The sequence below is a fragment of the Pseudonaja textilis genome, chromosome 6 (assembly GCF_049901715.1).
Source record: "Pseudonaja textilis isolate UNSWEBS1 chromosome 6, rPseTex1.2, whole genome shotgun sequence".
NCBI classification, from domain to species: Eukaryota; Metazoa; Chordata; class Lepidosauria; order Squamata; family Elapidae; genus Pseudonaja; species Pseudonaja textilis.
Genome location: NC_141995.1, coordinates 22,638,005 through 22,663,317, shown reverse-complemented (window position 1 = coordinate 22,663,317; position 25,313 = coordinate 22,638,005). Strand labels below are relative to the sequence as shown.

General features: G+C 36.9%; 1 protein-coding gene across 1 annotated transcript in view; it reads left to right on the top strand.

Annotated features, from left to right (window-relative positions):
- FHIP1A (FHF complex subunit HOOK interacting protein 1A) overlaps positions 1–24,692 on the top strand; it is a 70,160-nt gene extending 45,468 nt beyond the window's left edge. Inside the window, exons 7-12 of the mRNA XM_026698143.2 lie at positions 3,144–3,223; positions 4,842–5,029; positions 7,818–8,861; positions 15,513–15,691; positions 15,967–16,105; positions 21,588–24,692. Coding sequence (XP_026553928.1) covers positions 3,144–3,223; positions 4,842–5,029; positions 7,818–8,861; positions 15,513–15,691; positions 15,967–16,105; positions 21,588–21,844 — 1,887 coding nt within the window. The 3' untranslated portion in view covers positions 21,845–24,692. The remainder of the gene's footprint in view (positions 1–3,143; positions 3,224–4,841; positions 5,030–7,817; positions 8,862–15,512; positions 15,692–15,966; positions 16,106–21,587) is intronic.
- The last annotated feature ends 621 nt before the right edge of the window (positions 24,693–25,313 follow it).

Sequence of the window (25,313 nt, the reverse complement as noted above, 5' to 3'; positions counted from 1 at the left end):
ATCTCTTGTGAGTGTGAAGGAACTCAAGACTTATGGTGTGTTTGATCCCACCCCCAGGCTTAGCCTGGTCATCTTCTACAATATTAGGACACCAACTGGTTTTTTTTTTCAGAATGGCCTTGAAAGATGAAAGCATTTGAGTAAATGTAGTTATGGCATCCAGAAGAGTATTCAGATAACTTTGCTGCTGAAAATGATTTGAAATTCAGAATACTTGTACATGAAAAAGAAACTTGAACAAGAATATGACCTGCATGAAAAAATAAATGAATAATTATAGAATAGACTATTTAATCTGATTCTAGCCATACAAAATGTTTATAAACTATTTTTCTCCAAATTCTTAAGTGATGTTGAAAATTTATCAAAATTCCAGAATTACAATGAATATCTTTAGACAGGGATGACCAGCCTACAGGCTACATTTCCACCTTCCCATTTTGTGGCCTGACAAACAGTAATCAATAATCACTATCAAAATTTGGCAGCCAGACCAGTTCCTTTCAGTGCTATAATTTGCTGTGTTTGTTTTCTTTTTGTATTTAACAAGTTAAATATGGATATATCAAGCTTCTGTTGGGTTTGGTACCTATTTCTAATCTTGAAATTCTTCCGGCTCTCCTCATCTCAACATTCAGATGCCAATAAAACACTATCATTACACCATTGGCCACAAAAGAATGTGAATCATATTCAAAATTATGTTATTCATTTTTCTTCTGTTTTTTTCTATACCTCTTCCCAAGTATATTTGAGCCACATAAATTCATGCTTAAAAGTGTTTCCTGCCTCAGTTTCTCCTTGACTTTGATTCTGGTGGGGGGCGTTGCTGAGAAGTTTCTGTTTATTGCCTCTAGTCCAATCAAATCCAGTGCAAACCTATTTTACATATTGCAGCCCTTTGTGTTAAAAAGTTATTAATTTCCAGGGAAACTATTCAGAGATTTAAACCCTTTTAACCCTGAGTCTACATTTCGCCTAGGATGCTCAGGCATGGTGTTTTGCATCCATTTGTAAAGTTTTAAAGATACTGTTTATTTTATTATTTATTTAGTTTTGTGTCCAATTACTTCACTTACATCAAATCCTAAAGTTTGATTCCTTTAAATGAAAATAACCATAGAACTACAATAAACTTTAATTGTATAAATAATTAAAACCATCAAACAATTAATTCAAACAACAATACAATCACAAGTTGGCAATAAAATCAGCCATTCAACAGTATGAAACTGATTAATTTATTTTTGTTACTTCATTAGACCATTTTTGGGTTTTTTTTATAGCTGTTGAATACATAACAGCAAAATATATGTGATTGTATAAAACATTAATGATACTGATTTTTAATAGTTTTAAATTATCTGTATATATTTTTTCACTAACTCAATTTTAGAGAAATAGATGTCAACCCTAAAGCTGACCTGATGGAAGCCATTTTGAGGCTTCAGTGTTGCCACACTGGAGCTGAGGGATAGGGAGCGGGAATAGAGATAGCTGCAGTTTTGTAGCCAAGGCAAAATACTTTCTCCTGGGAACCAAGGACTTCTCACACTTGGTCCGGGAGAAGAGGACTGATGTTACCAGGCAACCGGGTGGCACCTAGATTGAACCATGTGATTGTTTGGGGAGGGGGTAAAACACCTACTTTTAATTAGGTGAAAACTGTGGGAACCTTTAGAGTTGGTTTTTACCGAAACTGCGCCAATATGATATAGCCAATAAAACTATTATTTGAGGAATCTACCTGCCTTCAAGTTTTGCATGCTATGGGTGTATTACTTGGAACCTTGACATTAGAATTAAGTGGACCATTTTGATGAAGCCAAACACTTGTTTAATATAATGTTGTTTGATCCAGTGTCATTAGTAATAATAATATCTACATAACCAGCTGGATTACTTCATTGGATTGCCAATATAAATAGAAATACAAGGGAGCCTCTTCTGAATTATAGTGGTATGTTACTTATGTCCCCAAAATAGCTAACAATAACTATTCCAGTTGCATAGGATTCTGAAGTAGTAAATAAAAACATTTGCTTCAGTCTGCATTCCTGCCTCTCCCCTTGCCTGACACTTTATTTTGGGCCAAATAAATATGATTGAGGGAGGTATGTATGCACATACATATTCTGCAATGGTTCCAGTTGCAAAGCATATTTACTCTAAAACTCTCAATTTCAACAGTTAAATTGCTAGTGTTGTCTTTGTTGATCTGTATCAGTTTGATAAATAGCTTGAGTGTTATGAAGTATTGTCATTTGGAATCATGCCATAATGCATAAATGATGCTAAATGATTTGTTTATTGTATAATAACTTAACAATGGGACTGATTTCTGTAAATAGTTAACAGCAGAGATACCCAGAATTATGCCCATCTGTTGCCAGATAAACTGACTTATGTGGTAATTTTGGACCAGTTACTCTCTCTTGGTCCAATCTTACCTGGCTGGATGGCTTTCGAGAAACATTAGATGGAGTCTAGTCCAAAATTATGGGTGTGGCTAAAGTGGCCTTTTTTCATATTTTCCATTCAGTCACGTCTGGTTTTCAGAGACTGCCGTATTAAGTTGCTTCAGTTATTTTGGCAAATTATTGCAGAAGTGGCTTGCCATTGCCTGAATCTTAGGGCTGGGAGAAAATGATCTTACTGCTGTAAGATCACTCAGTTGGCATTACCCGTTACACCCACTAACCAAACTGCCTCTCTAAAATGGCCTTTAATTTTGATTAAATAAAATAGATATACGCTGTCTACTATAACATGGCTTTTTATATTAGAAATAACAGCTAAGTTCCATATTTAAACATGGCACAATTGTCTTGCAAATGTTTGAGTATATTGAACTTAATTGCAGTTTAATTATCTTTCAAATCACATCACAGTTCTTTTCTTTTTCTTGCTCTTAGAAAATGTTTCCCGTATCCCAGCATATGTCTCTGTTTATCTTTGGTTTATACTTTTAGGAGTTCTAATTTAATTGTTCTGGAGATATGTACCAAAGTAAAACATTTATATAATTATTTTCAAGTGTACTGCAATTCAGTTTGGGTGTTTTTTTGCATGTATGGGTTTTTTCTTTTTATCTTGGAAATGTTGAAAAATTATGCATTCATATTTTGTTTATAATTTCCCAGCTTTGTGTGGTGTCCTTGGCATTGTTCAAAACACTTATCAGTTTGCATTGTGAAGATGTGATGCTGCAGCTAGTTTTAAGGTAAAGTCAAATTTTCCTTTCTGATATTACAGTCCAAATTACTCAGTGAAAATTGGCATCTTGGGGTTACTTATAAATTTACTTATTGATTGATTGATTGGTTGGTTGGTTGATTAATTAATTAATCAATCAATCAATCAATCAATTAATTAATTCATTTTCCATAGCCGTCCATCTCAGCTACATGACTTGGCTTACAATTCTAAAACAATAAGAGTTAAAACAAGTAAAAAACCTAAAACAATAAAACCAACAACCAAAAATACACATAGCATTTGAGGTAGTTAACTAAGTAGCAGTAAATCCAAGGAATTGGGTCCTTAATACATTCCAAGCTCCAGGCTGGGGTACACAACTAAGTTTTTAAAGCCTTATGAAAGGCCAACAGAGTTGGGGACATTGTACACTCTGAGGAGAGAATATTCCACAAAACAGGGGTTCCAGCATAGAAGGTCTACCCTCTAATTCCCACCATGATGAATTATACCATGGGCATAAAATGCAAAAATCAGTATGTAGAAAAAAGGGGAAATTATTTAAAAACAGGACCACATAACTGGCTGAAAGAGGCTTATCAGAAATTTAAGAGAAGGGAAGGAAAGGGTTGTTAGAAATTAAGTGACAAGGTCGGAATGTTACATTTTCCTAAATTCACATAGCTGTTGAATGACTCAATTCACCTTTGTATGTACGGTATGTAATATTTTAGTCCTTGTGTCTTCCAAAAGTAAAATGAGATGTCACTTATGTCCAATTTTCATGCAATTTTTTCTCCAGAGTTGGCCAGTTTTTTTAAATTGGAGACACTACCTTCAGAAAGCCAGGGGTGATTAATGGAAGGAACATATTTTAGAAGAGTTTGGGAATATGTTCTTCTCCGAATATTTTTTGCTTTCCAGCCCATCTCCAGCTAAGGAAATACCTAGGCAGTACAAGAAGGTGCTCCTTCATCACCAGCCCATTTGATTGTCTATATAAGCTGGTGAAACAAATCTTTTATTATGCTAACCCAATTGATTCTGCAGTGATTAGCCAAATAGACACTATATATATCTCTCCTCCCCCCCGCCCGGCCATGTTAAAGCTAATTCATTAGATGGCATAATATTTACTCTGCAAGTTTGTAGTTTCTTCCTGAAAAAATGCAGGAATGGGAGATAACTGCTCTGGATAGCATTAATCCTCTCCTCTTTGTAGCCTTGTCACGACCATAATGCCAGGTGAGATGTGATGCACCTTTTGCACTGAAAACACTGCCTTCCAGGGTTATGACAGTACAAATTTCTTTTAATGCTCATTTTCTTGGTTGAGGGAAGTCATGGAAAATTCTCTAGAACCCTTGTCCAATGTCTGCCTTGAACTGCTGCTTCACTTGGCCTACTATTAATGACTCAGGAAGTCACAGTATCCTGATACTTCTACCACCAAAAATGCAATCTTTTATTTTTATTGTTTTACATATTACAGGCATAGCATCTTTTCAGCAGCCTAATCTTTAGTCGTTCTGCAAAAAATGGCTTTGGGTGTGTTTTAATCTAAATAACAAGTAAGGCTTCCTTGACACTTTTTCTCTTTCTCTCTGCTATTTTAGTTGAATGATAACCTCTTGTTGTTCTAGGTACCTGATACCCTGCAATCACATTATGTTCAGCCAGAGATGGGCTGTGAGAGAGAGAGATTGGTATTCTGTATCTGCTGCTAAGCTGCTTGCCTTGACTCCTGTCTGTTGTTCAAGTGGCATTACTCTGACTTTTGAAAAGCAAGAAAAAGATTATATTCTCTGGAAAAAAAATAATCACGGGGAAGGTAAGCATTTATCTGTTTTCTAAAAACACAGTCCTTATATTAAGTTGAATTTGATTTTTTTTTTCCACACCAATATTCATATTTGGAAATGTTGTAGAAAATAGTTTAGTCTACAAAAGAATTTGATTTACAAATTTAAGTAAAGGTGGTAATCAAACTCCTTTTAAAATGTATGCTGTATCTAGGTAATCGATGGTAGTTATACCTTTTTGTTTTGTTTTATATGATTCACAAATCTTGAATGTGAAGATTTTAAGTCTTATTTGTCTTATGCCTAGATTGGGATTAGTATTGCCCAAAACATGTCCCATTATTAGATATTTACTGTGAAAATCTCAACCAACTATTTCTGGGGTCATAAAAGAATAATGAAGAGCTTATTTTAGTCAAGGAGAGGAAGACATATTTATGGTCATTGTTGTCTTTGGCCTTTACACCTAAGAAAAAGAACCATTTCCTGTTCTATAACACATAGCAGAATAACTTGTCAGTCCCAAATTCTATTTAATGTGGCCTAAAAAATACTTGCTCACCATATTTGCTTGATTCTATGCCGTACTAATGATTACTTTACAGAAATAGAAACTTGTCCAAGAATTGATAACATTAAGCATGCCAAAAAATGGGTGAGGAGCTGTGTCATGTTTGATAGTCCAGATCCAGTGCTCTGTACTTCCAATAATTCAGTATTTATGTATTGCCTCAATACACCATACGCTTTGCACAAGAACTCAAAACCACATTAAAACATATAATGCTAATAAACATGGTTGCCTATAACTATAGAAAAGGCCAACGGTCCAGTAAAATGGCTTATGGAACAAAAGAACTACAGTTCATGTAACATTTGAATTCATCCTTGAGAAAATATGCCTGAGTGGTTGCTAAGAGTCAGCATTGATTCAATGGCAAATAATATTTGCACTGAATCATGTCAAATTGTGCTATTGCCTATTTGTGTGATTTTTGAGGCACTGCCTAGATTGTACAATACATGTCTCTGAGGATGGGAAGGAGTACATTTTTAAGAAAGCTGTTTCATTTTGCAAGACATACAGAGGGGGAAAAAAAGCAACCATAAATGTGCCACTGTATTATCTCTTGTTTTTCCATGGAGGCACCATAGTTCCAGTGCTTTGTCACAAACGTCTGATAGCATTATGGAAAGCTGAATAGGTAGCATTTCCATTCAGCTTAACTTGTCTGTCTGTTAAGCTTTAATGAAGATAGAAATATATGGGTTCTCAAGTTGAAAAATGGCACCTGAACAGAAGGAATCAAATCTCCTTTCTTGACTTAAGAAAAGTGCAGCCATTTCCCTAGGACAAAAATATCTCACCCATGCAAACCAACAGAAGTTTTTTCCAAGTTTTATTTGTTTTATTAATATAATATATAAAAATTCCATTTCAGACAGTGTGTTATCTGGGTAGAATTGTTTTTAGGCGATCATAATCAAGGTGTTTACAATAACATTTATCACAATAACATTAATACTGTAGTAACAATAATATTTTGTTTGTCCATTTTAACAAATTTCCATCAAACCAATAAAACTTAAGCCAGTTCCTTGAAGATTTCATATTTATTCTACAAGGGCATCATAAATATCTCAGGACAACTTGGTTATAGGTCGGCTGAAATAATTTATGGAAGTTTGTTGGAAATTACCTGTACAGCGACCAGTGGCATGATCTTTAACTTCTCATTGTTTTGTGTTTATGTTGACAATTCAGTCAGACAAAGGAAGCATTACGATGTTAGTGGAGATAAAAAAAGAAATACTTCTTTATGATGAAAAATAATTCACTGAGTTTATTTAATGTCAAAAGTTGAACTAAATGTTCTGGAGCTATCCAGTCATTCCATACCACAGAATTATATTACGTTTTGCCAGTATGCAAAACCTAATGACCTTTTTTATTTTTATTAAATTTCATTTGTTCTCTACAAAACATAAGCAGTTATTCTTACTATACTTTGAGACTTACACTTAAGTAAGATTAAAGTTAGGATAATAAAAATTGACGTGCCACTGAGGCAGTGCTCTACCATGCATTTCTTCTATATTGTATCATGCTAAATCCAGTAACTTATATAACAAAGTTTTCCAAACTAGCCCCCTGCCAGAAGATTAGATTTTAACACAAGAATCCCACCATGCACATTGTCAAGAATTTTGAAAGTAGAAATTGTCTCATATGGAGGGTCTCATATTTAGGTCTCAAGTGAGACCTAAAGGACTTATCCCTAGATAGGTAATAAGCCTTAGAAAATAGAATTGGGTTCTTTTTATTTTGTCTCTTTCAGGAAAAAAAAAAAAGACAGAAGCCTCATTTTTCCAGGGGTAAGATGTGTTGTTGTACACATACAGTAAAACCCTGAAATACAGATCTGGATTTTATATTAATACACCACAAGGATTTTGATATGCAGGAGTTTACCTGCTGGCAATGCAAACTATTGGAGAAATTCGTTGAAAACTATGTTTTGTAAGATGATAGCAAAGGATACATTTGCAAGTATAAGTAATAAGCAAAATGATAATAACCACAGTGCAAAACAAATAGGAAGAGGTTAGCTAACTTAGAGGCTGTGTGGTAGTTAATATTTTCCCTTTGAGCTCATTCAAATGCTTAGCATCAAGTCTGCATCTTGTTTAATTATACTATTTATTGATGTGGTTTACAACTGTAAAACCCATGTAAACAGATGATTAATAATTATGCCTAAATGAAGATTTGTATTTCCCCTTAGTTCCCTGTAACTTTTTGCTGCTGCATTGCAGATCCTACCGAAGAGCCCTCCAGGAAGAGCATTGCAGATTCCGCATGTATTGTGAAATATGGCAAAACTATTGATATCAGTTACCTACAGTACCTTTGGGATGCTCAAACTCTCATACTGCACTGTATGAAAGATTGTGAAGTTTGGTCTGCTCCATATGATGGGGAAAATCCCAATCCATATACTTTTATCCAAACTTCGGTTGAAGAAGATGATAAAAACCTAGATCAGCCTATTTTCCAACTGCAACACAGAACATCTAGTAATCATGTCTCTTCTCAGGTAAGACCATTAAGAGAAAAGACACAACTGGAGCTGGAATGGGATGATAGTTATGATACTGGGATCTCTCCGGATTCCGATACAGGATCTCCCCAGCATGATGATGAGTTTAATACCCAACCTCCTGCAGAACCACCAAAGCACATTCAGGAAATGAAGAAAAATGCTATAATGTTGATCAAAGGATCGTACATAGAAGAATCAGACTTTCAGGATGATGTTATGGTTTATAGGCTATGTGCCGAAAAGGATACACAGGAAGCAGACCGCTTACAGGAGGAACCTTTAATATCAGAATCTGCAGATGTAGACAATCCAGATGCTATCTCTACCAATGGTCCTCTAGAAAGTTCCCCATCGGATTTAAATTTGGAGGAGCGCAATATGAAAAATTTAAATCTGATCCAACAAGCAAAAGATGAAACCCAAGGTAGCATTGATGAAACGACTCTGCAACTTGATTTGGAACACACATTGTCTTCCCCAGAAGGAGATCATAACACCAACATGAAGTTGTTGAGTCCTGACGGTGAAGATTTTATTTCCGAATGTGATAACATCATTAAAGAATTGGACACAAACCCTACAGGCTTGGTAGAACTGAAACTGCTGATTCCTGATCCAGTATCCCCTATTGAAGAGGAAGAAGATTTTGAAAACTTTTCAGCAGATACTCCATCAGCAGAAAGTGTTCCCTCACCCTTTGGTTTAAAAGATGCCTGGCCCAGCAACCCTGCAAGAGTCCAGAATATCCCATTTACAGGTACAGTTTTCTAATTTATTAAGCCAATCATGCTTTCTAAAATTCTAGATATGAATAACAGGTGTTGCCATATTACTTTGCAAGCTTACATTTTATTGTTCTCTTTGTTTAAAATAGAGATAGTCCTTGACTTTCGACCACAATTGATCCTAAAATTTATGTTGCTAAGTCAGAAATGTGTTAACTGAGTTTTGCCCCATTTTATGACTTTTCTTGCTGCATTTGTTAAGTGAATCACTGTAGTTGTTAAATTAGTAACACAGTTACTAAGTGAAACTGGTTTCCCCAATGACGTTGCTTGTCAGAAGGTTGTAAAAGGTGATCTCATGACCCCAGGACATTGTAACCATCATAATTGTGAGTCGGTTGTCAAGCATTTGAATATAAATCACATGACTATGGGATTGCTGCAATGGTTATAAGGGTGAAAAATAGTCACAGGGCACTTTTCAATGCTGTTGTAACTTTGAACCATCACTAAATGAACTCTTGTAAGTCGAGGGCTACCTGTAGTTTACTTTATCAAGTGGAATTTGATAAAAAAAAACAACAACCTCTAATGGTGACATTTCGGGCTGTAGACCTACGTACTTTAAAAGAAAGACATATTTAAGTATTAGTGTTAAATTATATGTTATATGTTCATAAGGAGAAATTTCTACAGAAAAAAAACAGATTCTTAATCTAACAATTAGTCCTCAAAGTATTAAATAGAAATTGAAAGAACAAGAAAATGTTTTTGCTTTCAGGTTTTAGCACTAGATAGCAGCTCTGTTGCCATGTGGTCACCTTTTGTCCCAATCACCTCCACAGAGCTTATGCTTTATCAGTGTGAATATTCTGCAGCAGGGATGTCAAACTCAAGGCCAACGGGCCGGATCTGGCCCGCGGGATGCTTAGATCTGGCCCACGGAGCCACTTTGCAAACAGCGAGGACCAGCCTGTGGTTCCTCTGCCAGAAAAAATGGGCTCCTGAGCTCCATTTTCAGTTGTGACAGCCTCCTGCAACCCTCTGCATGCAGCCCCCCAATTCTGTTTTCACTGGCAGAGGGTTGCAGGAGGCCATCACAACTGAAAATGGAGCTTGGGAACCCAGTTTCATTGCCAGAGTGCTTGAGTTGCCACAGGCATCCTCGACAAGAGTGACATCAAACTGGCCATGCCCACCCTGGCCACTCCCACCCCCACCCAAAGTCAAACACAACCCTGATGAGGCCCTCAATGAAATGGAGTTTGACACCCCTATTCTGTAGGATTGCAGAATATTCCACCTGGTTTCAGGTGACATGCAACTTTCTATCATAATGCAGTAAGTCAGCAGCGAGTCACTTTGTAGCATCATAAGATGAAACATTTTAAAAATAGATTTCATAAGTTCCTGGAAAATACTCTGGTACAAATGCCTCAAATCCTGGAGTTTAGATCTGTGATGTAAAACTCACCCAATGAAACCAGCACCTGGAGAGAATTCCAGGCAATCTTTTTCTTCGCAGGTCACTGGATTCTTGCATCCATATGAACCCAGAGCTTCAGTATGTTGATTAAAGACACTTGAGCAAACATACCATCTGCCTTAGCTTAAAAACAAGTTTATAGTTACTTTATAACTGATGAAGATGAAAGTAATAGAAAGAGGGGAATGGATGTTTGTGAGATGTTGAATGCGACATAGTAGCTTTGAAATATGACTTATGGCAATGCTCTAATTGTTATTCTAGCAATCTTGTACTGTATGTTATTGCAAGGACAAAAAGATAAAGGGACAAACAAATCCGAAGGCATCCTTGAATCTTGTTTTGTTTCAAGGCATGAATGTTATAACCAATAAATCACCAACAGGAATAGATTGGGAAACTTAAAAAAAAAATTAAAACGTTCTTGAAAAATAAAGAGACACGGTAAGGGGATGAGGTACAGTATTATATTACAGTGCTATGAGCAAGCATATACTTTAGTTGTTGATTTCTATAACCTATTCAACTTGAATTTTTATTTGAACTTTCGTAGATTCTATTACTCTTCACCCATTAGAGAAAACAGAAACCAAACAGTAATTTTAATTTTTACAATGGTAGTAGATGGGTTGATGTTACAAATCTTTATTCAGTTATGACAAGAGTATAATCTCTATAATTTCTTTGACAAGTTTGTTATCTTTCTTTGGTGTGTTGTAACAGTTGTTTTAAAATCTGCATTTTTCTGTTCATCCTCTTTTTTTGGCAATATATGGCAAGTTTCTAATGACTTTATTCACCTATAAAATATGAATAAAAATAAAATTGCTAGATTTATGGCAGAGCATAGGCACAATGGAGAGGATTCATGTTCCTTTTCCACAGGAGTATAATGTGGAAACAGAACTTGTCTGTCAGGGAATAAGAGCAAGTATAGAACTAAGTGGACACGAATGCTTTCTATATTTTGACTAATATAACACCTGCTGCTTTTAATTGTCTCTAAAGTAATGCTCACCGCTCACTCACCTATTAACAAGGGCACAATTATCATTATAAAATAGAAATGTAATGCAACAAATGTAACTTTTACTATGAACAGGATCCAAATAAGTTTTAATACTATATGCTGAGTTGTGGGTAACATTATTTTTTTTAATCTAATTTACTTTTTATTGCAAAAAGTACAAAACCTATAAATCTCTTCTTGTCACAATTGCTGGAAGTTAGTTTAATAATAGGCTGTTTGTATGTATCCTACTACAGATAGCCCTCAACTTACAACAGTTTGTTTAGTGACTGTTCAAAGTTACAACCGCACTGAAAAAGGGACATGATGATTTTTCACACTTATGACTATTGCAGCACCCCTACAGTCACATGAATAAAATTTGGATGCTTGACAACTAACTCATATTTATGATGGTTGCAGTGTCCTGGGGTCATGTGCAACCTTCTGACAAGCAAAGTCAGTGAGGAAACCAAATTCACTTAACAAGCGTATGATTTAACAACTGCACTGATTCAAACTTAATCTGGTTAACAGATTTCTCACTTAACAACATAAATTTTGGGCTCAATTGTGGTTTGAAGTCGAATATTACCTGTAAATTTCTTCAGAAGCATTCCCATTCTGTCTGCGACTATTTGTTCAGTGGCCAAAGTGACAATGGCACTGAATGAATGATGGTTATAACCAAGCTTCAAAGGCTCAGCAACCCCAGCTTTCCTGCAGTCAAGTGATTGTGACCTGGGTGCTTAGCATTACGATTAATTGTAGCACCCCTTGATCACGTGATTGTCATTTGTGGCTTTATCTGCCAGCTTCCCCAGAAAGTCAACGGAGAAGCAGGAAGCAAGGTTACAAGTCACAGGTGGACTTACAAGTTAAGTCTTCCCCACCTGTCCATCTCCCATGCTCACCACACTGCCCTCACACCATCGCACATACCCTCTGACTCATTGCACCATCTTTATCCCCTCTTGCCCCCTCCCCAATCATTGTAACATCTCTTGTGCATCTTCGTGTATCCTCCCTGACCTTTGTCACCATTTTGGGTCTTAAAAATAATCTCTGTTGGAAGTTTGCACTGTTTACTTTGTCAAGAGACAAACATCACTTTTATGCTCTTGTCCAGCTCAGGTTTTAAAATGGCTTAGAGTCAGACATACTACCAGGTATCTATAACTATATCGGATATGTAGTACATTTATTTTAGTCATGAGTTTTATGACTATTATTTACTATCAATCAATCAATCAGAATGATGGGAAAGATCAATCAGAATGATACTAAATGATACAGAATGATACCAAAGAACATATCCTACATATAATGTTAAATAAGTAATGTTAAATGTCCCTAATCTTTGATTTGAGAATTACATAGAAAAAAAATGAAGGATTCATTTTTGTTCTTTACTGCTACTTACAAACTGGTTTTGTTTATGTGCTTTTACAATTTCACTGAACATATGTAGCTTAAGTTGTCTTACTACACTGTTGCTATTATTTGTGCATGGTTTTAGGATTGCAGATTTTTTTTCTGTAACCCATCTGGGTAACATCATTAATATATGAATTAGGAGAAGTGAGTTTAGTTGATTTGTTGATTGGTAGGAATTATATATCAGTCTCTCCTGCCTGCTTTGCATGTGCTCCAATACAGTGATCTTATTGGCCAACATTGTTTTGCAAGTGATTGATGCCTTCTTGTATATTTTTTTTGACTGATAAGATGATGTGCCAATCTGTGTTGATTGCTTCCTGTGTGATTGGCAGTGCTGATTTCTGTATGATGGAATTGTTAGCTGGGAGGATATTGTTCCAATTTTGTGCTTGTTGAATTGTAATGTTTTTCTGTTATTAGATCTGAAAAATGCAAGAGCATTTTTTTAGAAAGAATGGCAGTCTAGCCAAACAGTGATCTATAGATGTAAAGACTTAATTCCTATTTATAGAGTTATCTCAAAACATATCCAAGGACCCAGAGGTAGTGCATGAGCAGCTCTCAATATTTCCCCCATATCACAAAGTAATCAACCAATTCTGAGATAAAGAGATAGACTCATTTTATGGAATCAATAATGAAAACCTAAGTAAATTCAACAATAATAGGGAAAGAAAATAGCCTCTCTATGAGCCATCCCATCAAAAAGCTGATTTCACAGATAAGACAGACATGCTACCTTGCAAGTCAAAATCTACAAACAAGACATCGTTCAGCTGAAGAAAGAACGTTTGCTTGTAGCATCAGGCAAGATAGATGCATGTATAATAACTTTCTCCACTGATCATGTTGCCTAGCATAGTAACAATACATCTGCAACCCCAAACCAATCTTGGATAGTTCCATCAATGCAGTATGCCAACCCTGAGTGACAATTGTGAAGTGTGGCAAACCATAGGAAGATAAAAGGAGAGTGGGATTACTTTGCCCCATTCCATTCTGTGAAAAATATCAGTAGAGGCCAAGCTATAATTTACTATTTCTTTGAAAGCTATATTTTCCAGGAGCAACAATTACTTGGAATGTGTGAGAAGAGAACAGGAGAAGAGACCTTGATTGGGAGGCTTGCTAAATTCAGAATGTCACTGATACTTCAACTCCTGAGAAATAGGACAGGAGGATTTCTCCTCCCCCTCCTCCATTTGAAATCTTGAGGAAAATAAAGGAAAAATTACAATAGTGTTGGAATTATCTGTCTCTTTACAAACATTTCTTTCTTTCTTTCTTTCTTTCTTTCTTTCTTTCTTTCTTTCTTTCTTTCTTTCTTTCTTTCTTTCTTTCTTTCTTTCCTTCCTTCCTTCCTTCCTTCCTTCCTTCCTTCCTTCCTTCCTTCCTTCCTTCCTTCCTTCCTTCCTGTTTTTGGAACAGCCGTGCTTATTGCGAAGTTACTCTGTTTGTACACAGGCACAGAAAGCATATACTGTTCAGTATATGTTCCCTGCCCTCTGCCCAGGCATATGTACTCCGTATTAGCATTAAATGTACCAATTGTAATGCCACCAGTTCCTGTCTCTTTGTTGAAAAACAGAAATGCAGCGTACCTGATAGCTGTGGTTCTTAATCCAATTTTTAATATCAGAGCTCCTGTGACAGCATGTCACAGCCTAGGGCTGTCTGTTATCCTGTTGTATATTCAGCCCAAGAAATACATTGGATGACATGTTTTCTCACTGAAAAAGATCAGCTGCCGTGCTGGCAAAAGGAAGGAGAGAACCAGGGACATAAGATTTTTTGGAAACGCCCAGAGCAGGGGTCAGCAACCTTAAACACTCAAAGAGCCACAAAAGTTCTAATCGTAATTCAAAGTTCTAATTCAATTCTGGAACTGACTGGAACTCCGGTTCCACCACCATAGAGTCTCCTCCTAGCGTCCTTTTTCCTCTACCTGTCCTAACCGAAAGCCCTATCAATTGTGGAGCTGACTGGTGACAGGGAGCTGCAGCAGAGGGATGAAAGAGCCACATGTGGCTCCAGAGCTGCGGGTTGCCAACCCCTGGCCCAGAGGAATGGCTGCCAACTCTCCCTCCCCCTCCCAATACATTCTAGACAACATTGGCTGCTGAAGGATCCTTGGTTTCAGGAGAACCCAGGCTAGACAAGACAAGGGTTAAAGTGGGGGGAGGGGGGGCGGTTTCAGGACTGAAGGTGAAGTATGGTACCGATGAGGGATGCTTCTACTCATTGCAAATAGCCTCTGTGCGAAGTGGGATAAGGAGGAATCATATCCTGCCAGCCTGAGAGAGACAGTGCCAGCCAACACCAGTCAATGCTGCTTTTTTTAAAACACTAAGTAGGAATCTAGAAATAGCAATGCATACATTTTGTTAAAACACTGGGCTGCACGCATATCCAGTGGAAAGGCAATTCATTTAAAAAATGTTTGGCCAGATACTAATAAATCAACCCTCTGTTTCTTGCAGTTCTGCTCCTTAGCAGAAGAGGCAAGAGAGCTGAAAGAAAGGAATACAGCCTGATTAATGGTTGCTTACCTGCTGTAATTATTACTGTTTGAATTTGTAGGGCAAACGAAACTAAGAACTGGCCGAATGCTAATTTTAAATAAAATCATAAGATACATTGATGCTATAAGTTGGGTCAGATCTTATGAATCCCTTTCCTTTTGCTTCTCCTTTCTTACTATTTTAAAACGTGCTTTGTTTTGTTTTGTTTTGCTTTTTAAATCTGCAGGCCCGTTTATCAGCGTGGTGCTATCAAAACTGGAAAACATGTTGGAAAACTCATTGCATGTAAATTTACTACTTATTGGAATAATTACTCATCTGGCCAGTTACCCACAACCTCTTCTTCGTTCTTTTTTGCTCAATACAAATATGGTATTTCAGCCTAGCGTGCGGTCTCTGTACCAGGTACTATTTTAACACTAAAAAGAAATTTTTTTAAAGCTCACTTTAAAGTGTAGCATTTATCCTTTTTTAAAAAAAATAAGTTTTGGGTTCAGTTTTTGCAGAGTGATATCTTAATGTTGATTTATTAAAATGTAATTGTTTAAATCAAGAGAATATAAAATATCACAGTAAGATGAGTTATTAAGGACAAAGTACATAATTCAGTCATAATTTAGTAAATAACCATTTGTACCTATATAGATGCTGTTTATTGATTTTATTTTATTTTTGGGCAGGTGCTGGCATCTCTAAAGAATAAAATTGAGCAGTTTGCTTCCATTGAAAAAGATTTCCCTGCTCTCCTAATACAAGCACAAAAGTACCTGCTTTTACGAGTAGATGCACTGGATGTTCCTTCAGAATCATTAAACAAAGGTAATAATCATTCCTGATAAATTAAACAAACAGCCTGGGAGGCTGAGCAGCTGACAGGGAGTGGGAATGTGGCTCCGTTGGCTGTGGAAGAAACTGGTAAAGGGCAAAGGGCAGCTGGGCAGAGCAAGGGAGAGGGAATTTGGAGGAAGACCCAGGCCTACCCCCTCCCTCGCAGTGAGGAATGGAGAAGGAAGCAACATGAGTTGCATGGCTTATAGGGGAGAAAAGGGCCCTGATCCCCTTCATTAGCTGCAGCTGGGAACACAGTGTTTAAAAAGGGAAGCTGCACACAGGAGTTGGGAGCAAATTGTGAATTATCTGCTATCGTAGAGGCTTATCTGGGTTCCTGGTGTCTTCCCAACTGTGTGTGTTTTGCTGGGCTTTCAAGCCTGCAATTCCTTCTCCTTCTCCTGCCCTGTCAAGTTAATTATTGCAGTGTGGTTTCTGTGGATTTTTATTTACAGTTTGTATGTACTTTGTTTTCGGACTGAATTTCCTCCACTTAAAGACAGTTCTTGGGAGAGGTTTTTCTCCAGCCGAAGGTAACCTGGACATTGGAGGCAAAGTTGGAGGTATTAAAGGGACACTTCTTGCTTATTTGACCGTGTTGCCTTTGTGCCATGCCATGGTAATCACAGCATCTGTTCACCAATCTAGAGTTGAGTTCCTCCAATGAGATGGCTAGGACATATATGAACTTGAACTATCAGCTGATCGCAATGGTGGAAAACCAGAGAATAATCCTTCTTTTCTGAGTTCCCCAATATTTTCTAGTTGCTTAAAATGGTAGCATAATTTTCCAACATTGTTGAGCTACATAACTTACATTATGTAGAGCTACATAAAACCTGTATCATAAACCCTACAGTAGATTTAATCTAATTGAATGTTCACCACAATAGCCATATGTCCCAAAGAAACTAGAGCAGAAAAAAAACTAACTCTCAGTCCTCATGGACAACAAAGTGCTGAAACTGTGTATACAAAATAAAAGTGCAACTTAGCTGTAGTCTTACCTTTCCTGATATCCTACTTTTCTCTCAAGAAGGTAAGACCATTATACAGTTATAATTGTTTTATGAAAAACAACCTTAAACTTTCTTTGTTTATTATAATAATAATAATTGTTATTTTAAAATGGAACAGCTTTTTCAAAATATTTCCCATCTATACCATTTCCCAAGATACGACCTACCCTGAAAGTAAGTCCTAGCTTGATTTTTACACATGCACCCAATATAAACCCTACCCCCAAAATAAGCCCTAATTAAGATCCCGCCCACTCCAGAGTGGACAGGTAAAAATTAAGCTAGGGTGGAGATGGGGGGATGGAGCTGTCCTACTACTTACCTTTGGACAGTTGTAACCAGGCCTCGCACACCCTGACACCTGCCTTGCCAGGCCATTTCTTCTGCAGCCAGCAAGGCTGGCAAGGCTTTCCTGAAGGCCTCTGCAGCTGATAACAGAGCTCCGGATCGCCTTGCCGGCCACAGAAGAAAATGTTCCTAAAGGCCTCTGACACTGAAAAGGAGGCCAGGTGCAACACGCGCAGTTAGGTTAGTCAGTGGAGGACATGCCCCCAAAATAAGACCTGGTGCCTTTTTTGGTGGCAAAAAATATATATAAGACAGGGTCTTATTTTCGGGGAAACACGGTAGGTGTAACAGCCATTATAAAAATATTGTTTTAAGTTGCTTTTTATTTAGCAAGGATATATGATGGGGAGAACAGTTCCAAACATTCATTTGGGAATTCTAGTAGTAAAATGTTCTGCAGTTTATGCATTGTTGTCGGAGATGAGCAAATCTAACATCTCATGAATGCACTTTGTCAAGTGGAATAGACTGTGGTAAAAATAAGACTAGCTATAAACACTTTAGGGCAGAAAGGTTAGGTTATTTCATATGAGACAACACTTTCTTATTGCAGCTGACTTTTGATTATACTGTTGTCAATTCTAGCATATTAGTCAACTTTTATTGCACCATTTGTAGGCTAATAAAACAAAAAAACGCATTGCAGTAGGGAGAAGATAATCATTATTTTTCACAGCTCCACTTTGACCTGGGATGCTTGCATAAAATTATTGGATAATTTTATGTAAATAACACTATTATAAATATTGTTCAAGAGTGGTTCAATAGTAATTCAGAAAGAAAACAATCTCCGTATAAGCGAGTGGTGTATTTCTTTTAGGATCTCTTGTACCAAATTCCCCAAACTGTTTTTTTAACTTTGGTCTTTAGGATCTTGTCACATCATTATTTATTTGACAAATGACTGGTTTATAATTTGTTATTGAAATTGAGATGGCATATATAAAGTTAGCAATCATTTTATGTGATTATCTAATTTTCGAAGCCTTTTCCTGACCCACTTGCTAACCACTGCTTAATACACTGGGAAGGGAGAGGATGTAGCGTTGTTCCTTTTCATGTTTTGTACTTGTAATATTTTACAAACTTTTTTCAGGGTCTGAACAACCCTCTATATCTATCTACATGGAATATTATATCTGCTCTAATTTTACTCCCATAGCAAACCTATGCAGTTGTACTAGACCAGCTGTTTACTATGTATGCTCCCCTAGTGATAAAATTTAAATACTTAAATGGCAATGGAATAAGCTTAAAAGAAGAAGGCCAATTACCACAGATGTGAAAGAAGTAAATGGAATGCAATCAGTGGTGGGATTCAAATAATTTAACAACCGTTTCTCTGCTCTAATGACTTCTTCCAACAACCAGTTCACCAAACTGCTCAGAAAGTTAACAACCAGTTTCCCAAACTGGTGAAAACTGGCTGAATCCCACCACTGAATGCAATTCACATACTAGTTATATGAATGGAAGTGTCAGTTTTGTATGTATATGTGCAATGTCTTTGTAAACTGGAGTAGGTCAGGATGCTTCTATTGCCTCTTTCATACATCTTCCTCATAGTCTTCCATATATTGTAGAGCATATCTTAGTGGTAATTCGACCTTAATTTTTAACAGACCCACCTTATTTTGAAAAGTCGTGTGCCAAATTGCGAATTGCTATATGACATATATAATTCATCTGAAATTTTAATTTAGAAGACAAAAACACGAAAATGATTCCAATTATAAAGGCTGGAAGAGTAAATTAAAAGTTGGATTTTCTTCCTATCATTGCTGCCGTTTGGCTCATTACAGGTTAAGAATAAACAACTGGAGCATTCTGTGCAGATGAAATTACTTTCATAAGATGTAATAATATATTACTTTTAATCACATTTATGAAAAGACAGGGTAAATAAAGGGAACTTCCCTGTTCAGAGGCATGCATATTAACAAATTAACAGAGTTGGAAGGGACCTTGTAGGTTATCTAATCCAATCCCCTTCCCAAGCAGGAGATCCTACATCATTTCTGACAGATAACAGTCCAATCTCTACTTGAAAGCCTCTGGTGAATGAAGCAACTTCTGAAGGCAAACTGTTCCATTAGTTGATTGTTGTCACTGTCAGAAAATTTCTCCTTAATTTTAGGTTGAATCTCTCCTTGACCAGTTTCCATCCCTTATTCCTTGTCTGGCCTTCAGGTAGCTTGACCTCCCTTCTCTTTGTGACAGCTCCTCAAATATTGGAACACTGACCTGAAAAGGTCTAAAATATGTTCTATGGGGATTGATAATTGAGGAGTCTTTTAGAAAAATAGCATATTTGCATTATGTGTACTGGAATTTATGTGTTCGGATTTCAGAATTAACTTTTTAACCCCACCAAGCCTTGATTAGCATTCTGCTAGAATCTTGTGTCAGGGGATTGTTCTTCTATAGCTGTTGTAGATAGGAATTTTCATTAGTGGCTGTGTTCAGGGATAAGGGGAGTTTTCAAAATCAGATGAGAACAGTAACCATAGTGACTAATTGCTTAACAGTAGAACGGGTAAAGAGGTTTCTTTATTTTTTTCCAGAATAGTCTACATTTTTTTGCTCCTTGATTTCATTGTAAGCCTGGCTTCAGTGTTAATAAGAAGCAGTTGGCACCTTTTTTCTTTCCTTCCAAGTTTAATTTAAATACTTCTTCATTTCTGATTGCCCTCTTAATATCTTCTAGTATCTTTTATAACCCTTGTCTAATCCACATAATTAGCGAATCATGTGAAATATACATTAAGTAACTAGCTGCTAGGCGATGTGGCAGTTGTTCCCTGGAGTTTGAATTTAAAACCCAACACATAGAGACTAGGAATCAAACAGTTCTGATTTGGTAGGCTGAGTTAGCCAGAAGATTTTTGACATCATATTATAGTTTTCAAAACTATTTTGCAAGACTGTCAGAGAAAAATAGATGCCTAATGCCTTTCCTTTGAATTGTGGCCACTCTTTTTATGTGTCCCCCAAGTGAACTAAATGCTTGCTTTGATATTTTTAGCCTTGCTTCATCTATCTCCAAAATATGTAACACATGCAGTATGAACAACCCCCAATGTCCAGTGAATTCACAAGGCGGTTTTGATTATTTTTCCTTTTAAAATATTCAAGTTATTTTAAATGAGAAAATATTTTTAATTCCAGCTACATATACATTTATTATAGCCTTGATCATTCTTCCTGGATTTTTCGAGTCAATCTGCAAGCTGAATCTTTTTGTTGCTCACACTTTCATTTTGTAACACCTTTTAGAATCACTGACTAATACAGGGCCTAATACAGGGCTGTCAAATTCCTGGCCCATGGGCCGGATGGCCATGCCCAAGCCCGGTATAATGAAAGGGAAAAAAGTCCTGATATGTCATGTGATGCCACCATGATGATGTTAGTTTGACACCACTGGCCTAATAGTTAAAAGTTTATAATACCTATAGCTAGATGTCATTTAACACAGATTGTACCAGTTAGGAGAGATGAAGTAGAATTAATTTGGCACAAGACTGCCTAGGAATTGAACAACCATTTGTAGAGATTAGGCAACCATTTGTCTAAAATGATATAGGGTTCCTCTTTGAGCAGGAGGTGATCATTTTACCCCCAGAAAAGTGAACATTTTCTTCCCAAACAATCAATTATGTGCATAAATATAAAAGATTTATATTTCACATTCATGTCATTAAGTGCAGGACACGAGCAGAACTAAATGAAATGCACCTGTTAGGACACAGAAAAACTCCCACTACATAGCCCTAAATAATATCCAGAATTAGAATGGCTGTTTCATGTTACTGATACTGCTACATTGCTTACAGTTATAACCTCGGCATGTTCCAATGTGCCACACTTAAGAATCTCGGTTAACAAGCCCATTTATCAAAAGATAAGAGAAGTTTTTCTATTAGTAAAATAAGAGTGTTGATGACCTGTATTGCGAGGCTGGTTGTAAAACTAAAATAATGATCTCAAAACACATTTAAACATCTTGCAAAAAATAACCCAATAATTTTTATTAGAGTGTCTAACATTGCATGTGCATTTAAAGTAATTTCAAACATTTTACTTTTTACTTTTTAATTTTTCAGACAATGGACAGCCGAAGAGTGTCACAGAAAAGGTTAAGAACCTCTCAGAGGCATCCCAAGCCCTCTTCCAGACTTACTTGGGAAGTAAAGCAAAAAAAGGCCCTGGTCTCCTCAAAGTCCCAGGGCACATTCCAAACGCCATCCTTGCGGCAGCCCTCTTCCCAGAGTTTCTCAAGGAACTAGCAGCTCTCGCCCAGGAACATTCGATTCTCTCCTATAAAGTATTGGGTGGTCTTGGGGATTACTACCCATCGTAAAACATTTAAAATATGTTCTCACATTTGTTTTAAATGCGGAACTAACGAAACAAATGTGAACTTCACATTCCTGGTATTACTTGATTCAGGAGAAATTGTTACTTTTGGGGTTGTAAGAAATTGATTAGTAATGAAGCCAATACTTTATTTATGTCCTTTGGCTGACTTTCAGGTATTCTCTTTTAAACTTTGCTGTTGTGACCTTCTGGGTTAAAAAAATACAGTTATACCAGCAAGTTAAACAATCTGTTAACTCTCTTTCTTGCAAAGATTTATTAAGTCCAGCATGACAATCCAGTAAGACGATCACTGTTGAAAGGGGAGCTAGCAATCTTTTCTCCAATCTTCTACCTTACCAGTGATTAGACTTTTGAATCCAAATGGGTTCACTCTAAGCCTGTGATTTGCCTAAAGCAGATGGGAGTGCTGAATGCATACCACGTTGCCTTATGTGGTGGACATGTCTGGTCCTCTAAGCCGGGGTGGGTGGGGTCAAACTCGATTTCATTGAGGACCGCATCAGGGTTGTGTTTGACCTCAGGGGGCTGAGTGTGTGTGGCTGGGGTGGGCATGGCCAGTTTGACATCCTGTAGCCCTCTGCCAGAGAAAAGGGAGAGATCTATTTTTCCGGGCAGAGGGCTGCAGGAGGCCGTCGCAGCCAAAAACAGAACCCGGGAGGGATGTGCACAGCCCTTGCAAGCTCTGTTTCGCTGACAGAGGCACCACGGGCCGGTCCTTCGCTGTTTCCAGGTTCGCCTCATGAGCCAGATCCAAGCACCCCAGAGGCTGGATCCGACCTGTGGGCCTTGAGTTTGACACCCCTGCTCTAAGCTGTTGACTTCTTTGAAATTTAGATTAAATGAGTACAGCAAGTGGATGTTAAATTCTGACTGCAGAGTATTTTCTTGCCATTTCTTGGCATTTTTATTTTAAAAAATGTTAGATTGCTGCTAAAAAAAATAATCTCAAGCCTTATTTTAATAAAATTTGCACAGGGCGAAATATTTCTATGCAAGCTGTAACTTTTATTTGCAGTATATGTTTATATACTTTTGTTGACAAGCTGAAAAGCAAAGGTAGTCTTAGGAATGTAATGATTCCTAAAAATTGTGATTGTATATTTTGTAAGGTTTTTTTTTTTAAATGAAAATGGTAAATTTCCAAATTGTTTTTAATGAAATTTTATTTAGTTCAAGAAAATCTTTGTGGTACATGCATATATTGGTTAAATCTTTTTGATGCACACTGATTCGTTGCAAGATGGCACTTTATAGACATGGCTTTAATATATTGCTGTACTAGAATTAGAAAAAAAAAAAGATTGTTTTCTGGGATAAATACAGTGCAACCTATTACAATTGGTGTAGAATTCCTTAAGAACATTTTCTTTTTTTGAGTAATGAGACTCATTAGAAGAGTCCAGACATGATGAATTGGTATATTATAGCTGCATTCCAGTTTGCACTAGTAAGAGATTAATGGTCCTTCCAGTGGTGAAGCTAACTTTGAGCAATAAGTGGCCCAACAATTGAAAGCCTTCATTTTCTTTTTCATTGGTGAAAAGGAAAAAGCTATTTTAGAAAAAAAAATGGGCATAAAGACCAAGCTAGAAAACAATTCTTTTCATCTGTTTTTAAATTATATTTAGAAGAACTAATAACTGCAGGGAAAATTTGTAATTCCTTTGGTAAGAGTTAATATAGCACCTCAAAGCATAGAAAGTAAAGCAGAATCTGCCTGTGTATTTTTCAGTTCATCGAAATATTGCAGGATGTAAAAATCTTCTTAAATTTATAAGTATTGTATTCTGTCCAAAGTTCCATGTTTGTTCATACCATATCTCAGCTCTTTGCCTTTCTTTTGGCAAGCAGAACACTGTAGCATCTTGGGCATCTTACATTTGTCTTTAGATCTGAATTTGTTCCCCATAGCAATTCCTTCGAGTATAATTATTCCAGACTAAGGAAAAAAACTATGGATTAGTAGTCAACTGAAGCCAAAATGGTCTCCTATTGAACCGATGGGTAAACAGTTCAACAAAAAGAACAATGGAAGATTATTTCGATATACAGGTATTCCTCGATTTGCAACCATTCGTTGAGCAACTGTTCAAAGTTACAGCGGCTTTTCATCTCGTGATCATTGTTTGGGTTTTCACACTTATGAGCATTGCAATATCTCCAGTTACGTCATCAAACTTTGGTTCCTTGGCAACCAGCATGGGTTTACGATGGTTGCAGCATTCCGGTGTCCTGGGGTTAACATTTGCAACCAGCTTAGAAAGCAAAGTCAATGGGGAAAGCCACATTCACTTAACAACCATGGCAAAAAGTTAAAAAAAATGGGGCATAACTCACTTAAAGTCTTGCTTAAGCAATGGAAATTTTGGGCTCAATTGTGGTCATAAGTTGAGGATTCCAGTGGCAAAATTACTATATGCACAAAGATGAACAGATTTGCTATCATGGAGGAATGGTTGGTGAAATTGACGGAACTTGCCCAGATGATGAGACTCACTTCTTTGATTAGAAAAAGGACAATATCTACATTTGTTGGTGACCTTATTGATTTTTTTTAATGTAAAAAAATGATTTTGTGACTTATGGTTTTGAAGATTAGAAAGACAAAAATAGAAAAAAATGACTATGTAAGCTGAGAGAGGCTTTATGAGAATAATATATATAACTGCAGAGAGGGAGATTGAAAGCCACTTCTTTTATTTTCTGTTCTTTTATTATTATTTTTTCTTCTCTTTCTTTCCTTTTTTATTTTTCACATTATTTTTTTCTTTGAATGTATTTCTTATTATGTATGTAAAAGCTTTTAATAAAAACTATTTTGAAGAAAGTAATTGGCATTGTACCACCCACTACATATTGAGAAAATAATACATGACTGACTGGTTATTTTTCCGACAAGCAAATATTTTATCTTTCCTCCATCTATCTTCAACCTTATCCAAATACTAGGATCATCTAAATCAGAGGTGTCAAACTGGCAGCCCATGGCCCGAATGCGTCATGTGCAGGCTATGCCTACCCCAGCACTGTGAAGGGAATTTTTTTTTTAACTACCAGTTCTGTGGGTGTGGTTTGGTGGGTGTGGCGTGGCGTGGCGTGGCATGGCTTGGTACCTGTGGCAGGGGAAGGATCTTGCAAAATCTCCATTCCCTCCCAACCCCACTAACCTGCTTTCCAGCTCCCTTCTGCTCTGCAGGGCAACAAAATAAGATCCAGCCAATCAGCTGGGACTTGGGAGGCAGAGAATAGATGGGGTGGAGCCAGTCAGAGGTGGTACTTGCCAGTTCTCTGAACTACTCAAAATTTCTGCTACCGGCTCTCCAGAAACAGTCAGAACCTGCTGAATACCACCTCTGGAAAAAAAACATAGTGAAACGTCACATGACAGCAATGTGACATGGCGAGTTTGACACCCGTGATCTAAATGCATGTTCTCTTCAATACTTTCT